This window comes from Danio rerio, chromosome 5, assembly GCF_052040795.2.
Source record: "Danio rerio strain M-AB ecotype USA chromosome 5, GRCz13ab, whole genome shotgun sequence".
In the NCBI taxonomy this organism is placed as follows: Eukaryota; Metazoa; Chordata; class Actinopteri; order Cypriniformes; family Danionidae; genus Danio; species Danio rerio.
Genome location: NC_141025.1, coordinates 45504781 through 45522847, shown reverse-complemented (window position 1 = coordinate 45522847; position 18067 = coordinate 45504781). Strand labels below are relative to the sequence as shown.

The 18067-nt window shown below is 37.1% G+C and overlaps 2 protein-coding genes and 1 long non-coding RNA gene across 17 annotated transcripts in view; 2 read left to right on the top strand and 1 right to left on the bottom strand.

The window, feature by feature from the left end:
- The window catches only part of bdp1 (BDP1 general transcription factor IIIB subunit), a 37041-nt gene extending 32273 nt beyond the window's left edge, over positions 1-4768 (top strand). For all 15 annotated transcript variants that reach the window (XR_015491535.1, XR_015491534.1, XR_015491533.1 and 12 more), the window contains exons 41-43: positions 55-334; positions 3837-4029; positions 4152-4768. Coding sequence is in view for 8 of the 15 variants with exons in the window: in XM_087253868.1 (XP_087109994.1) it covers positions 55-334; positions 3837-4029; positions 4152-4256 (578 nt within the window). In the remaining 7 variants the exon portion in view is untranslated. The remainder of the gene's footprint in view (positions 1-54; positions 335-3836; positions 4030-4151) is intronic.
- LOC147844337 (uncharacterized) overlaps positions 1-18067 on the bottom strand; it is a 528347-nt gene that overhangs the window by 61355 nt on the left and 448925 nt on the right. The window lies entirely within an intron of this gene.
- On the top strand, positions 6894-17736 carry mccc2 (methylcrotonyl-CoA carboxylase subunit 2). The gene is made up of 17 exons (NM_212927.1): positions 6894-7099; positions 8064-8130; positions 8257-8341; positions 11008-11109; positions 11240-11367; positions 11465-11577; positions 13148-13261; positions 13339-13403; positions 13490-13589; positions 13684-13779; positions 13864-13936; positions 14020-14096; positions 15475-15541; positions 15664-15820; positions 15970-16084; positions 16208-16293; positions 17507-17736. The coding sequence occupies exons 1-17, from the start codon at positions 6962-6964 to the stop codon at positions 17622-17624; spliced, it is 1701 nt and encodes a 566-aa protein (NP_998092.1). The 5' UTR covers positions 6894-6961; the 3' UTR covers positions 17625-17736.

The following is an 18067-nucleotide window of genomic DNA, read 5'->3' as shown; positions in this document are numbered from 1 at the left end:
TTATATTACGTAGTCTCCAGGATTTTTTCATCAATGTGTCTTTCTCTAATTCAGATACATTTCACATGACACTAAGATCACCTGAAAGATGCATTAAAGATCAGCCTCAAGTGCTGAAGTCTCCTCAGGCTGCCTCAACGACACCTCAGCGGACTCTGACATCAAAAGTGAAGGAGTCAGTGGAGTCTCCATCAAGGCAACACATAGGAGAGACCTCAAGTTTGTGTAGAGTACAGTTAGAGAGGTTATCAATGGAGGAAATCCGTGCTGCTCAAAGTGTTCTGCAGCCAAAACATCACAGCACGCCTGTCACTGTGAAAACCACTTCTAGAGGGTAAGAACAGCTTTTCATTTCACACTAGTGACATAAAGGCCATATTAACACGTGGTATTAAGATGCTTTTGGTTGATCAGATCACACCTAAGGCCCCGTTTACACTAGTGCGTTTTAGTTTTAAAACGGCGTTTTAGAATGAAAACGATCCGCGTCCACACTCGCGGTTTACCCAGCGTTTCTGAACAGCTCTCCGTCCACACCAAAACGCTGAAAACGCACATCACGTGACCACACACACACTCTCAGGCAAGCGCTGCAGCCAATCTACCCAGATAAGAGCTGTGCTAGTCTGACTTCTCATCAAACATCTCCTGCTGGATCTAATCTCACTATATTTATTAAACGGGATATTTCATTCATCTTGTTGTCTGTATCTAACGACATATTCCCTGACTTCTGAAATCTGGAATCTATTACTTGTTCTCAGGTAACGTGTTTTGGCTGAGCGCAAAGATAAGTTAATGATTAATGTAAGCACGTACATTCTGTATATTGACTGATCGCTTGCCTTTATTTCCTATAATGTATAAACTTATTGTATGTTATACTTTTATAATGGCCATTATCGATTATTAAAACTGATATTCAGCAAAAGAGAGGGTTTCGTATTTTCACTGAAATTGGAAGGAGGCCCTTGTTATCGGCTCCTTTTTGTTATAAATATCCACACAGTGAAGATGACGCTCATAAATGCAGCTCAACGCCTCAACATTTCTGCTGTCTGTTAAGTTGCTAATATTAAAATGAAAATAGGCAGTTCCTTAAATCATGTTTACATTTTATTGTTGAGAAAGTGAAACAACGTAGCCAGGGTGATGTGAATGAAGTTATAAAGTACACTGTTCCCTTTGAAGATTTACCCGTGTCCTCGGTATAGTCTGTTTTCCATATCAAACTGAGAAGAAGAGACTGCAGCCTTGATCAAACTTGCGAAGTCTTAACTTACACGGAGAAGATGCGAGACTGAACTGTATGTTAGGCTACTTAATATTGAGAGGCGAATGTCGGCAGCCCCGCCTCCGTTTTCAGATGTCTCTGTTTTCCATCATCCACACTGAGACGGAGCAGCAGCGTTTCGGAATGAAAACGGCCTCTCCAGCGTTTTCGAAATGCTCCGTTTTCGGCGCTCGAGAACTCCGGCGTAGTGTGGACGGATGGCGTAACCGTAGCAAAACTTATGCGTTTTCAAACTAAAACGCATTAGTGTAAACGGGGCCTAAGTCATATATCAGAAAAATTTCACATATTAAATCAATGCACCCTATGGCACCATGTTTAAGAATTGGGTTAATAGGCAGACTGTGAGTGGTCCTTGAATGCATTTGACCACATGAGCCACTACACCATAAGTCACTAGGCAGACTAGTCCAGGTCTGGACCCAGAAGGCCTTTGATGCACACCCAGACCCACAGCCTAGAGGTCAGGTCAGGACTGTTTTTTTTTTTCAGTCCTGCTGCCATTACTTTTTATTCTGCACCTGAACCAGACAGCATGATGAATAATGTTTCCATGATGATGCTGATAAAATAGCTTTCTGGAATGTTAATACAAGTGCATTGTTGCCCTTATAACACAAGAGTAATGTAAACAGAAGAAATGAATACTCTAAACTACAGGTGTCAAAGCCAGTTCCTGGAGGGCCGCAGCTCTGCACAGTTTAGTTCCAACTTCAACTTCAACACACTCACCTGTAGGTTTCAAACAAGCCTAAAGGACACAACTGATTTGATCAGATGTGCTTAATTCGAGTTGGAATTAAACTGTGCAGAGCTGCAGCCCTCCAGGAACTGGCTTTAACACCTTTTCTCTGAACTATTGAGTCACGAAGTAAAACAAAATTGGAAAAGTCAAGCTTTCCCTTCCTTTAATGTTTTTAATTTGAGCACTTCATTTGAACATACAATTTTTAATAATTTAGTTTAGCCCAGAACCCCTTCCTAGGTAGGTGTCCAGGAGGCATCCAAAACAGATGCCGGAGACACCTCAACTGGCTTGCCTTGATGTAAAGGAGCAGCAGCTCTGCTCTGAGTTACTCCCGGGTGACAGAGCTGTCTAATAATGTGCCTTGCCACCCTGTGAAAGAAACTCACTTCAGCCACTTGAATTCAAGATCTTGTTCTTTCTGTCATGGCAGTAAGCTCAGGAACATAGCTGCGAGCAGGAACGTAGGTTGAGTAGTAAATTAATGAAAGTAAATCGAGTGCATTGTCTTTTTACCACAACAGACTGGTACATTGACCAAATTGCTGCTGTTGTTGCACCAGTCTGTGTCAATCTCATGTTCCATCCTTGCCTCCCTCATGAACAAAACCCCAAAATACTTGAGCTCCTCCACGTGAGCTAAGGACTCTCTTCCAACCTGGAGTTGGCAAGCTATCTTTCTCCTCTCAAGCACAATTGGTGCTGATTTTCATCCTCGCTGTGTCCCACTCAGCAGCAAACTGTCTCAGTGCATGTTGAAAGGTCCAGGTCAGATGAAGCTATGAGAACAATAACATCTGCAAATAAATGCAGTTGAAATCCTGTGGTCCCTGAATTAGACCCCCTCTTGCTGTAGACTGTGCCTACTGTAGAAATTCTGTCCAAAACATGACGAAAGGAAGCTATGTGCACTGGGAACAAGTCTGATTTATTGCCGGCAATGCCAACCAAACCATAGAGACCAGACGGACTTTAAGCATTTCATTGCCCACAGAATGCCACGATGGACATAGTTGAATACCTTTTCTAAGTCCACAAAGGACCTGTGGACTGAACAGGTGACTCCCATGAAACCTCAAACACACTAGAGAAGAGGGTACAGAGCTGTTCCACGACCTGAACAAATTCTGCATTGTTCCTCCTGAATCTGAGGTTTAGCCATCAGCCTCATTGACCTCTCCAGTACCCTGGCACAGACTTTTCTAGGGAGGCTTCAACACATGGGAGCTATCTCCTGTCAGAACAATTCAACCTCCCGCATTTATTCAGAATCCTTCCCTGTCAGTGAGGTGACATTCCATGTCCCGAGAGCTAGTTGCTGTGCCTAATGCACTGGCTCCTTCTGCAGGAGGTGTGTGACAGGTGGAGGGTACCACATCACTCTTTGTGGCTGTGCCAGCCCGGGTTCCATAGGGAAGACTGCAATCCCCAAACCCAGGCCTGGCTCCAGGGTGGGGCCCAAGTTGCATCATGGCAATGTCCCTCACTTTGACTTTACTCAAAAGGTGTATTTTTAATCTTTTTGGTCTGCCTTAACAACCAAAACCTTTTTTTGGAAGTAAGTACCAAAGCATTTATATCTTTTTAGGTTTATTCAAACCCTTTCACCCAGAGAAGGTGGTGATTTGTGGAAAGGCCAGACTAGAACAAAATCTTGTTAAAACTTACAGTAATGCACACGTTTTGCTAAACATATTTGATGAATGGATGGATAGAAAGAAGGAAAGAAAGATAATATGTTCTGCTGTTCAAATTAAAAGCAACTACTCGACCAAATCAGTCTCTTTGTACTCCTAGAAATGAAACCCAAATAGTATCATCTCTGGCTTTGCTTGGAAGCAGAAGTCCTGGTTTTGAACTGCAAGCTGGTGAAGAGACACATGTACCATCAGGATTCTCACCAAAGATTGTTCTTCACCGTATTCCTATAACACCTACCTCATCTCCAGCTAGAGCACCCACAGCCTCTCAAACATCGGCAGATGGGCAGGTACTGTACACACCGCCATCAAATAAATTATCTATAGGCAAACCATTGTGTTGTTAATGAGTGCAATTTTGACATCTTTCATCTGAGGCATTTTTAATAATATCATATGCTCTGTTGTTCAGTCTCCTCAAAGCAGCCCTTCTGCTGGGGAATCTTCTAAGGATCCAGTTCAGGTGTCTCAGTTCTTCCTGGATGATATCTTCACTGAAGTCGAGGATACCGACTAATCATTTGTGATGTGTTGGGTAATTTTCACTGCTGCTATTTCTGTTCATTGCACTATAGAGTGAACAATGTTACACTAATTTACTGAAAGAGTGGCTGTGAGCAATTTTAATAGTTTGTCTAATTTCATTTTGTTTATGATGGAAAAAAAATGTCTGTTGAATTTTTCTGCAATTCTTTATTCTTTTTGTTGATGTTTAATCACAGCTCTTATTTATTTCTATTTATTTACTATTGAACATCACTCACAGTCACATTGTGTTACCAGTGTGGTTTTTACTGACTGATTTTGAGTTTAAAGCGCTTGTGTTGTTCAGTGGAAATATATTTGTTTTTAATGGTTAACATGTTATTTCTTGTGTTTTTCTTTGAGATTGAAGCTTTACAATATCTTTCTCCAGTAAGAAATAACCTTTCAATTGTCAGTTGTTTTGGCTGTATGTGGCAGTCTGGATATCACAGCAGTTTAGTAATTAGAAACAAATGAAATGAATAAATAAATAAATGGATTCAACTTTTTTTGTTATATTGTGAACTCTAAATTATTTTGATTTAAATGGAACAGAATTTTAGTTTTAAATGTTTAGCTGTCAGGAAAAAAGGAAATTTAATCACCTTTTACTCATGAGTGCCTCCAAACCTTTGTGAGTTTTTTTTAATTTTATTTTATTTTTTTATGTTGAACCATAAAAAGGTTTTGAAGAATTTTGGAAACCAGTAGTTATTGATATCCATATGATAAAAAACACCAACTATAGAAGTCAATGTACACCAGTTTTTAATTATTTTGTTAAGTCTTTCTTTTGAACAGAAGAACCTCAAACTAATCTGGAACAAAATGGTCAATTAAATGTTTTGTTCATTGTCCCTTTAATTTTAAATTTGACTGGGTAAAAAAAAAGAGAGTAAGTAGCTTTTTTATTAATTTGTATATTTATTTATTAGCATGTGGTGATAGTTTTAAAGGGAAAAAAAGGCATTTAAACTGGTTTTAACAAAATACAGAGCCTTCTAATTCTACACTCACCAGCTACTTTATTAGGTACACCTATCCAACTGCTCATTAACAAATTTCTAAGCAGCCAATCTCATGGCAGCAACTCAATGCATTTAGGCATGTAGACATGCTCAAGATGATCCGCTGCAGTTCAAACCAAGCATCAGAATTGGGAAGAAAAGTGATTTAAGTGACTTTGAACGTGGCATGGTTGTTGGTGCCAGACGGGCTGGTCTGAGTATTTCAGAAACTGCTGATCTAATGGAACTTTCATGCACAAACATCTCTAGGGTTTACAGAGAATGGTCCGAAAAAGAGAAAATATCCAGTGAGCGGCAGTTCTGTGGGCGTAAATGCCTTGTTGAGGTCAGAGGAGAATGGCCAGACTAGTTCGAGCTGATAGAAAGGCAACAGTAACTCAAATGACCAACCGAGGTATGCAGAAGAGCATCTCTGAATGCACAACACGTCAAATCTTAGGCGGATGGAATACAGCAGCAGAAGACCACACCGTGTGCGACTTCTGTGAGCTAAGAACAGGAAACTGAGGCTACAATTCACACAGGCTCACCAAAATTGGACAATAAAATATTGGAAAAACGTTGCCTGATCTGATGAGTCTCGATATCTGCTGTGACATTCGGATGGTAGGGTCAGAATTTGGCACCAAGCACACAAAAGTGTGGATCCATCCTGCTGTGTATCAATGATTTAGGCTGGTTTCCTTGGTACACTTTGGGCCCATTAGTACCAATTGAGCTTCGTGTCAACGCCACAGCCTCCCTGTGTATTATTGCTGACCATGTCCATCCCTTTGACTACAGTGTACCCAATTTCTGATGACTACTTCCAGCGACATAAGGCAACATGTCATAAAGCGTGAATCATCTCAGACTGATTTCTTTTACATGACAATGCGGTTACTTTACTCAAATGGCCTCCAAAGCCATCAGATCTCAATCCAATAGAGCACCTTTGGGATGTGGTGGAATGGGAGATTCACATTATGGATGTGCAGCTGACCAATCTGCAGCAACTGCGTGATACTATTATGTCAATATGGACCAACATTTCTGAGAAATATTTACAGTGCCTTGTTGAATCTATGCCATGTATGATTAAGGCAGTTCTGGAGACAAAAGGGGGTCAATCTAATAGTAGTAAGGTGTACCTAATAAAGTGGCCGGTGAGTGTACTGATTTGTGTATTTTGATTGTAAAATGTGGAAATTGTAAATGTATGCAGATTTTTTTTTTTTGTCTTTTACCACGATTTTCATAAATGGTGGATCATTTGTTACATATTTTTATGCTGTAGTTTGGAAAAGACGAGATTTTTCGTATTAGGAAACGTTTCATTTTTTTCTAGATTAAATGCATATTTTTTAAGTACATAAAATGAAAAAGTCTGTTATTGAAGTTGTTTTTATTAGGGTATTTGTACATTTATTTAATTTATTCAATTATCTAATTTGAAAATAATTCTAATACTTGCAGAACTACAAAGCGTTTCTTCTTTTTTTCTGCCATATGACTTTATGCTAGTGATAGTGCAAGGAAAAGGGGCTGTTCCTGTTCCAGCAGTTCTCATTGGCAGAGAGGAGAAGCGAGCAAAACTTCATTGTTAACTGTTTGCTCTCCGTCTCCGACCGAATCGTAGCGGTGAGGTCAGAGGACGCTACAGCCAGAGTTCGTCCTTTGAGGATGAACCATGATTCTGCACTATGCAAAACCGGTAGCTTTTCTCATTCGGAGCAGGAGTGTTAATGCTGCCGTCTCCAGATTATACCATGCGGATAAAGTGGCGACAGTGGGCTCGCAGCCCGACACACAGTCTCCAGTATTTCAGGTAGGCCGCAAAAGGAGCCTCGGCCTCGAGTTACTGCTATCTGCCGATAGTCATGCATGTTGTGTCCTTGGTCACCACATAAAACACTGCTACAGACGTTAAATATGTTTACTTTCTCTACGTTATGGGTGATAATAGACTGGGAAATAAGTTTGATAAAGTACATAATATACAACAAGAAGAGGAAACGTATTTGAATCCTTCACTAAAAGGTTGAGACTTTAGGACAATTTGTTTTTACAATAGATCAGTCTATGAAATGGCAACAGAAAACAAGACATTTAACATGTATGCATATTTTAAAGAACATTAAAGTGCGTATGGATGTGCATTTTAAGAGGAAACCACTATTTTTAATATATTTCATTATTTTAATCAATCAATGTGTGCAACAGTTTCACTTGTAAATACATTAAAACGCTAACGTTATAAGTTTCTAAGAAATATGTACTTTAATTAAGAATGCAGATGTGTATTAATGTGCATATCTACAGAGGACATCAATATTTTATACTAAATTTGTAATAAAAATACAGTGTGTTTAAACGTATAGAAAACTGAATGTTATGTGTATTTTAATGTGACATGATTACGTTTTACTGACAGAAGGAAACTTTTCTCAAGTGCCTTTGATTATTTTTTTTCTGAAACAACTACTTGAATTTATCAAAGAATAGTTTGAAGTAAATTGGAAATAATTGATCAGATTTAATTATTTCTATTTGATATTCATCAAAGAAATATCAAAGTCGTTCTTAACTATAAACATTTTTATACATATATTTTATATATTTATTATATACATATATTTTATAACAAACACCTGCTATGAGGTCACCAAGGTCAATGTCAGAAAAAAAAATGAACGTGGCGACACCACTTTATAACATTTAAAAAAAAAAAAGTTATGATTATTTATACAACAAACTGAATACAAAAAACCAGCAATTCTTTCACATCATAGGAAAATTATGAGCGAATGCAAGCACTGGTGAAGGAGTTGAAGGACAGAGCAGAGAAGATCAAACTAGGTGGGCAAGTTTAAAGTATTTACTTTGAAACATTAAACAGTGAGTAAAACTATGCCATGAGGGTATATTGTGGCAGATTTAGCATATTCACACACCAATGCTTACACAACACTGTCACTTTTACAGGAGGTGGAGAAAAAGCAAGAAACCTACACACATCCAGAGGAAAACTTCTTCCCCGGGAACGTATTGACAGGCTGTTGGATCCTGGGTAAAAACAAATGTACTGGCTGCATTTGAAAGCACATACTCTTAAATTTAAGGTGGTGGTCAAGCATCTGTTTTTATACGGTCGCTTGAATTTTTATTTATTTTTATTAACTTAACTTAAATTGTACCTATTCACTGTACATCTAGTTACACAAATGTTACAAAGGTTAAGTAAAAAAAATCAATAACAAGAAAAATATTTAAAGAAAACAAAATAAAAATAAATATCCCAAATCATAAGAAAATTGTGTAGTGTTACATAGGTGCACCAAAAGATGATCAAAAGATCTGATCATTCGAAAGTATTGCTTATAATGATAATATAATTTTTTTCAGGAATTCAGTTGTTTTGGCAGCTTCTTATTTAACCATAATAAAGTTTCAAGTCAATTCAAAATGCTCTAAAATTAGATGCTGTTTTTGTTCTTAAAGGGTCATGAAACCCCCCTCTTTCGGTACAAGTCTACCTCTGAATTTATTCATAAAATGCTCCAAAATGGGCACGGAGGGCTACAAGTAGATGGAAGAGTGGGTGTGTCCAGCAGAGCAGGAGAAAAAGGGGAGCGAATGTCAGTTGGCTTGCAAAATGAGACTCAAACCGTGAGGACACACATTATTTTATAGTTTACAAAGTTAAAATGCTAAGAAATAACAGTAAGTAATTTAATGACCTGCCACTTTTGTTATTCATAATTTCATATACACAAAACCACAATTTGTTATATCATTATAAAGAGAATCCTGTTTATAAAAACCCTATAAACGAGGAGGACTTCTCTCCTCCTGAATTTTAAATATAGGCGAACACAGCAGCACGGATATAGGCGATGTGTCTGAATGGTAACAAACTCAGCTGATAAAAGACGAAGTCTGTCATTCTCCAATTCTCGTACAGCTTTCCAGACAAAAATGCTTGCTGCAAACCAACAGCTTAGCTGTATCGGCCCTGACAGAATTGCGGGGAAAACATGCAACACACCCCATTGATCAACAAAAACATATGACCTGTGCCATGCAAACGCGGTCTCAGCCAGTCATTGGGTCTCACAGCTTGGCAGGTTTGCCTTCAGAAAGCATGTACTCTCATAATTAATTAAGAAGCAGGATCTTCTCATAGGCTAAGAAAACTCTGCTATGATTAATTATGAGAAATTGAGGTATCATCACTCCACTAGCAGATTTGGCCTACGTCGCCAATTTTGATCCCATGCCAAAAATTATTTTAAACCCGGAGGATGAAATTAGCAGACAAAAGCTCAAAATTCTCCAGTTTTTACCACAATTAACGCTGACAGGTACTAACGTTGTCCTAAATGATGCTCAACACACACAAATCTGTTAAAATAGTCTGTTGACTTCCTAGTTTTGTGAAGCTCCTCCCTGAGAAATACACAGTGAGTTCTAATTGGTCAGTTGAGCCATTGCATTCTTATTCACTGAGCAAAGAGCAGGGGTGTCCAAACTCGGTCCTGGGTCCTGCATAGTTTAGCTCCAACTTTCTTCAACACTCTTGCCTGGAAGTTTCAGTACACCTAGAAAGAGCTTGATTAGCTGGTTTAGATGTGTTTAATTGAAGTTGGAACTAAATAATGCAGGACGCTGAGTTTGGGCACCCCTGACATAGAGGGTGCGTTCCATTAGGAAGGGTCCTTCTGAAGGGATTAGAGCAGAGATGCCCAAAGGTGGGTCTGCGGGCCAAAGTTGGCACATTGTAACCTTTGATTTGGCCCACCATCCCATCTGAGAAAAGAAATGAGAAGGATGGAGTGGGTTGTGGTGAATGTCTTTAAAAGAGATCATCATTTCTAATTTGACTTTTTAGTTTGTTTGTTTTATTGCTAAGCTACAAAAAAGCACACTGAAATTAAATGTTGTAAATAAATCAGATTTTTTTTAAATGTAAAAAAAAATGTCACTTGACTGATAGAGGACTATGCAAAAAGACATCGGTGAGCAAATCAAAGCAACAACTAGTATAACTCCATTCTGTTATACATTAGATGTATTTACTGTAATAAGTTCATTTTAAAATGTAAAATAAGTGATTCAGTATTAGTTATCATAAAGCAATGTTTTCTACTTTTAACTATTATTAAATAAATAAGGAAATTTCCCATGGCAACTACATTTATCTTTGGCCCACTAGCCTCCATCAAGTTTGGTTTTTAGCCCTTTATAAGAAAAAGTTTGGGCACCCCTGGATTGAGTGAAGTGTGTGACACCAAAGGATCATGGCCTGAAGTTTCTGCCAGTTACATTTTTCAAAATTCTTCATTCCCAAAAGGCCCTTAGAAGTGGCCAGTTTTGAGCACTTTGGTTTGGAATGACACTTTTTCATATGGCAACCTTTATTTTTTTTCACTCCGAAGTGCCTTTTCGAGGGCAATGTATCCCATTTGGAATGCACCCATAGTGTATGTTGAAAGAAATGTGACACATGGGGGTGATAGAAAACTCTATAAAGACTCCAGAGAACTCTTAGTGGTAAGATAAAATGTTTTGCTAGTGCAGGCCTAGGTTTACTACTTTTATTATTCTGTTTTTCACCGATAGTATATGTGATTTCAGATGCAGTCTATGTTATAAACAAACTAAAATGCCATTACTGAAATGTTCCTGACTCTTCAATTTCAGACTGAACTTGTTTTACTGTTTACCTGAATGCAGGTCTCCTTTTCTGGAGTTTTCTCAGTTTGCTGCCTATCAGTTATATGGTAAGGAGGAGGTTCCTGCAGGAGGCATAATCACTGGTATTGGTCGAGTATCAGGGTGAGGAGCAAACAATACACACACACACACACACACACACACACACACACACACACACACACACTATGTTTGCAATAATAATACCATGCAAGAGATGAATTCTAACACCCTGTTTGTCTGGATACCACAGGGTGGAATGTTTAATAGTTGCGAATGACGCTACTGTGAAAGGTGGAACGTATTATCCAGTTACTGTAAAGAAACACCTCCGTGCACAAGAGATCGCACAGCAAAACCATCTGCCATGCATATACCTGGGTGAGTCTTCTGTGAGGGTTCATGTTATGTATAAAATCTTTCTACTGATGCTTGGAGTTTTAGAAGTGAGATGTACTCTGATCTGTTTTTCCTTTAGTGGATTCTGGAGGAGCCAATTTATCCAGACAGGCAGATGTGTTTCCAGACAGAGATCACTTTGGACGGATCTTCTTTAACCAGGCCCGCCTTTCCTCAGAGGGAATTTCACAGGTCTTTTTTATTAATATAGTTTTTTTTTGTGTTGTTTTGTTTTGCTAGTTGGATTTCAATTAGAATGGCTTTAAAAATTTCATACACCTTGGTAATTCAAAATGCTTTACATTATCAAGAATATTAAACTAATAAAATTATCACATGGTAAATATAAATATAAACAACAAATAATTGAAATGGGTGATTCATTCTAATGTGGCGAGCCCTGATAAAGCAGGGACAAAATCAGGGAGTGAGAATTAAAATGATTAAAAGGAATTTATAAATAATTTTCCAACGTTTATCTTAACTAAAATGCTAAAAGCTCACACCAAAATATAATAAAAGAGAGAAAGTCACATTGTTTTGGTATGTGGTGTGTTTATTATTTAGATTATAAAGAATTTGGGTTTAGATTTTATTTTAGTCTTGTTCTTATTTGCAAGACATATGCGTCAAAACAGGCTCATGTTTATGACTGAGGTAACTGATATGCGTTATGAATAAGTAAACTATGTATTATTCAGTCACAAGATGGCGCCAAACAGGCGTGACAGACAAGCATATACAGTTTATCAGTGTTTCTCAACCACGTTCCTGGAGGACCACCAGCCCTGCACATTATCAGGTCTTCTTAACCAAACAAACCTGATTCAGATCATCAGCTCATTAGCAGAGACTGAAAAACCTGTAATAGGAGTAATAGACAAAGGAGACATCCAAAACATGCAGTGTTGTGTGATTTTCCAGGAACATGGTTGAGAAACACTGCAGTATATAAATCTATTCCTCAAACGACAAGCTGATTTGTGGGAATAATATACCTTGGGATGTTGTGATTGACCAGTCGGAATCAAGTATTCCAGATTGTAATATTCCTGTGTGTATATTTCTATTCCTGTGTAATATTTAAAGTTATTGTAATTTACTAGTTTCTGTTAATGGACTCTCTTCACATTTCTGGCTTTTCAGAAGTGATTGTTGGGTAAACTTCTTCAGTGGTAAACTGAAACTACAGCAAATGTAGCGCAATGTTCACACTGGCTCAGAAAGCACATATAAATCAGAAGAAGCATTTTTCTGACTTTTCAAACAAACAAAATCATAAAGAGATTATTTACACTGGTCGGATGACAGAAAGATTTCAAATTTGGATAAACAAAGCAATTCCAATAGGGCCTACGCACCGTTTAAGTCCTTTGCTGTACTAAAAACCCTTATAGTAACATGTAGTACTTTTGTTATTTAAAGCTGTTACTTACCTCAGCATTAGCATTATAAATTAAATATGTTAATTTAAATAATATTATTGTTAATAACATGGAAAATGCATTATTAGTCTTAAAATCAGATTTAAAAATAATAATAATTTTTAGTTATAAAAAATACCATAAGAAATATCTAAGCCAGTATGAGATGTCTTTATTTACTTGGCTTTGACATTGACAACCATTAATATGAGTTAATTTTCAATATAGATCCATAAGTGAATATAAAATGCTGGTGTATGACATAAACTTTTTTTCTACATCTGTTTTAAAAGGAGCTGATGCATCATGGTAAATCTGTTTTACCTGTAATATTTCAGATTGCTGTTGTGATGGGCTCCTGTACAGCAGGGGGCGCCTATGTGCCTGCCATGGCTGATGAGAGCATCATAGTTCGCAAACAAGGGACCATTTTTCTGGGTGGACCCCCATTGGTATGAACTAACATCCTAAGTTGGATTCAACTGCTTAAGTTTAAGCAGTAGTAAATGTTCAGTTGTGTTTTGAACAGGTAAAAGCTGCTACAGGTGAAGAGGTTTCTGCTGAAGACCTGGGAGGCGCAGACCTTCACTGCAGGTTTGAGAATCACTTGGATGTTTGTATTAATATAATGCTTGATTTTATGCTTATTTAGTCTTGTTTGAACATTTGTGTCTCCTCAGAAAGTCAGGCGTAACTGATCACTACGCCCTGGATGATAATCATGCCCTTCATCTTGCACGGAAAGCCGTACGAAGCCTGAACTACAAGAAGAATCTCGATGTGAGGACACACTGCTCTCATGTTCTTAGAGATGATTAATCTCTCTGATATTTTTTTTTATGCTGATTTTGTTCTATCGGCCAATATTTATTAGGTTACTGTTGAACCTCCTGAAGCTCCTCTGTTTCCTGCTGATGAGCTGTATGGAATTGTGGGTGACAACCTCAAACGCAACTTCGACATTCGTGAGGTATTGGTCACGACTTGATCACTGGGATGCAAAAATATTAAGCTGCATCAAGAGATCGAACTTAAAGACCGTTCTGACTTTCAGGTTATCGCTCGTATTGTTGATGGCAGTAAATTTGATGAATTCAAGGCCTTCTATGGAGATACACTCATCACAGGTTGATGTTTTACCATAATCATCTTTTTTGTACGTGAATTCCAACATTAATTTTTTAACATGTTTTGTTAATTTGCTTTTAAGGGTTTGCACGGATATTTGGCTACCCAGTGGGAATTATTGGCAATAATGGTGTACTGTTCTCAGAATCTGCTAAGAAGGTCAGAATCACTTCATTGTAGTTCTGAATCAGATAAATTTATAAATATTAAACATTTCCTATTTTCTATCAGCCTTCATACACAATGGAACTACAGAAGAGTCAAGCTTTAAATAGGAAAATTGTCTAAACCAAACTTTTTTTTTTTTGAGTGAGATGCTAATCTGATTCAATGATTTATGCTAAGCTGAGCTAAAAGTCCCAGAACCGAGGATCAGTTGACTGAATTAAAAAAAGGAAATACTCAACTGTTAAACTTGTAAAACGAGTCTTTCCAAAAAAGTGGAATGTTCCTTTAAGACAGGGGTCACCAAACTTGTCTCTGGAGGGCTTGTGTCCTTGGAGTTTAGCTCCAACCCTAATTAAACACACCTGAACAAGCCAATCAAGGTCTTACTAGAGTTGTGTCCCAAGTGGCACACTATGCACTTTTGCACTATGTACTTATGCACTTGCACACTCTACAGCAGAGCATATGTATGTAGTGTCATCCCAAATGGAACACTAATGTTTTTTTTTTTTACTAAAAGGAAATACAAACCATGTCCCTGATGACGTTTGACGGTTGCCAAATTATTTATATAAATGACCAAACTACTAAATAATACCTGCCATGAGTATAACCGCATTCACCATCTTGAGGCGATATAATCACTCTTGAAGGAGAATTTTACTTTCACAATCCAAAATAAATAAAGCAATCCAACATGAGTACCCGCTTCGACCCTTTCGCTACATGAGCAAAGCAGCAGCCATTGACTTTGTAAAGTGTCCAACTTACCACACTTGATTTTAAAGATTAAACAAGTGAATATGCGGGTAATTTAAAGTGCACAATTTCTTTTTAATTATTATTTTTTGAGTTTTCAGTGTGATTGCACTACTTACACTATTTATACTAAAAAATGGCATAGTGCCTAAGTATGCAATTTGGGACGCACCTTAGGTATACTTGAAAATTCAGGCAGGTGTGTTGAGGCAAGTTGGATCACAAAAACAAGAGAGGAGAACTGCAAAAATAAAACCCCACCCTGTACTTAATATTCATTTTTAGTTGGAAATAATTCATTATGTCTTATGTGTATGTCTAATATAATTATAACAGAACAATGTCTAATCAAGAAAACAAGATTAGAAATACCAGAACCCTACAGTAGCAATTACAGAGCAACTGTAAGGCAGAGAATCTATTGCTTTTGATTAGAATAGTTCCCATAAAGTACATTCAAAAACCTAGTCTATGTCATCCATGTTTTTGTGTGTGTGCGCTTGAAACTCAAATTAGTTGATATGTGTCACCCATCAAGTTGTTTTCCATTGATGGATAGACAGTGTGTACCTTTTAAATGACCGCTACAATAAAAAATTATATTTTATAGGGAACTCATTTCATTGAGCTTTGCTGTCAGAGAAACATTCCACTCCTCTTTCTTCAAAATATTACAGGTCAGTATTTATACTTCATCTGAACAGTTACGATACTGATACTGAGAGTATACAAATGTTCTCATATGCCCAGTGTAATTGCCTTTATCACATAATGTTCTCTGTCTTTTTCTTTTCCTCAGGCTTCATGGTTGGCAGGGAGTATGAGGCTGGCGGTATTGCTAAAGATGGGGCTAAAATGGTGACTGCTGTGGCCTGTGCTAATGTGCCTAAAATTACCGTCATCATTGGAGGATCGTATGGCGCAGGGAACTATGGAATGTGCGGCAGAGCGTATGGGTAAGCTTTATTAATGAACAGTATTTTCTGAACATTCCTGCTCGGGTACAACAGTAAAAATAAGTTTAATGTGTCTGATTATCTAAGATTATAGTTGAGGAGCTTGAAATAAACAGCCTCATGAAAGTGTCTCTATGTGCATTTCACAGGCCCAGGTTCCTGTACATGTGGCCTAATTCACGCATCTCAGTGATGGGAGGAGAGCAGGCCGCAACTGTCCTGGCCACCATCACCAAGGATCAGAAGGCCAGAGAAGGAAAAGAGGTAAAAGATGAAAAACTAAACAAATTTACTGATCTTGTTTAGTGAATTTTACCTAACTTTTTATTTTTTATTTTTTAAATAATCTTTTTAAATAAATGTTTATAATTTGTGGTGATTTTCCAGTTTACTGCAGAGCAGGAAGCTGCAATGAAAGAACCAATTATCAAACGCTTTGAAGAGGAGGGAAACCCATATTATTCCAGTGCCAGGTAAATAGGTTGATGTCAATATGTTTCAGTGTTCAGTACAATATTGTTCAAATGTTGGTGGGTAATTTTGTAAAAAATATTTTTGATGCACTCATTAAGCAACCCTTTATTGGAAAAAAAAGAACAACATTAAAAAACAACTGATATTAAAAAACAACCACAATAAAATAACTAATTTATTAACAAAATTAACAAGTATATTTTAAAATGTAATATGTAAATGTAACATTTGTTTGACGGCCTAACTGAAATTTTTGCAGTTTTAACTGTCATGTGATCCATTGGAAACCACTCTAATATGCTGATAGAATGCTGAAAGAGTAATTTATTATTTTATAACAAGGGATTTGTTGATTTATTTTTTTAAACAAAGGTACAATTTGGCTTTGGGTACACTAATAATTATTAAGGTTAATATATTATTTTTGTTTTATGTAGAATTGTTTTGTAAAGTAAATGTCTTTAATACTGGCCTGAAAGGGCACATCAAACAAAAGTTCAGAACACAACCATAACGATTTAAATATCAAGGGAAACAATATAATTGAATACATTTTCAGGATCTTTTTTATTTATTCCAGCTTATTAAACAATAAAACACTGACAGCCAATCAGAATCCATTGAAATATAATCAGCTTGCAAAATGTAAAGCTACAGACCACATTGTAGAGAAGCACAACACTGTTTGATGTCAAGTCTGCTTTTCAAAGATTAATTGCATTTACTATCTAGAATACAATTTGTTGTATCATGGAAAATATAAAAAAAATATACATGGAGGTTTTGCAGGTTAAGCTGGGATATTGAAGTAAAAAAATACCTTTGCCTTCCTTGAAAATGCTAGGGAAAATATTTTGTGTGTTGTTTTTATTCCACTACACTGACTGTGATTGCTAAAGTCTCTGTTGGATTAGACTGATTACAAAAGCTGGATTCACTGGTCAGATGTGCTAGAAACACAGCACACCGAAGACATCTGCTAACTAATGCAAAAATGAAAAAGCATAATCTAAAAATAAACAGAGCGTTCTTGTTTGCTGGTCTGGACATAAATATAGTAAAATATTATAATTATAGGTCTAGTCCTTGGTGTGAACAGCCCTTAATGATTGAAATTGTACAATTTATGTTATGACCAAACAAGGGTATACAACTTTTTTACCACGTGCCTAGTCTGATTTTTGCTCTGTTGTACTTCCTCTAACCATTTAGATTGTGGGACGATGGGATCATTGACCCTGCCGACACTCGTCTTGTCCTGGGTTTGAGTCTAAGTGCTGCTCTTAATGCCCCGACACAGAAAACACGCTTTGGAGTCTTCAGAATGTGAATCTGGTTTTGTGAAAGATTAGACACTTGATTTTCTCTCCATTTTAGGCTCTACACATTAACTTGTTTCATCTTTGTATATTCGACATCTACAGTAAAATCCATAAAACCAATTACAGATTGTTGTGTTTCATATGATGTGTGGATATCTGGTTGTTTTTAAGTATAATATGTGTACTTGCAGTATTTGTTCTTTATATGGTCCAACATCTCTTATAGTAACCATAGTCAGTAGTTTAAAGACTGAGTTGTTGTCCATTTAGACAAATCATTTAATATTTTTCATAAATTCAATGTGCTGATTTTGGAAATCAAAATGACTTTACAACATGAAGACGCCAGAGATGTTTTGCTTATTTGCATTTATCTATGTATGAAAGGGTATAAGACTTATAAAGTTAATCTGTTTAGTTTAGTTTTTGTTTTTATAGTTGTAGTTTTCAT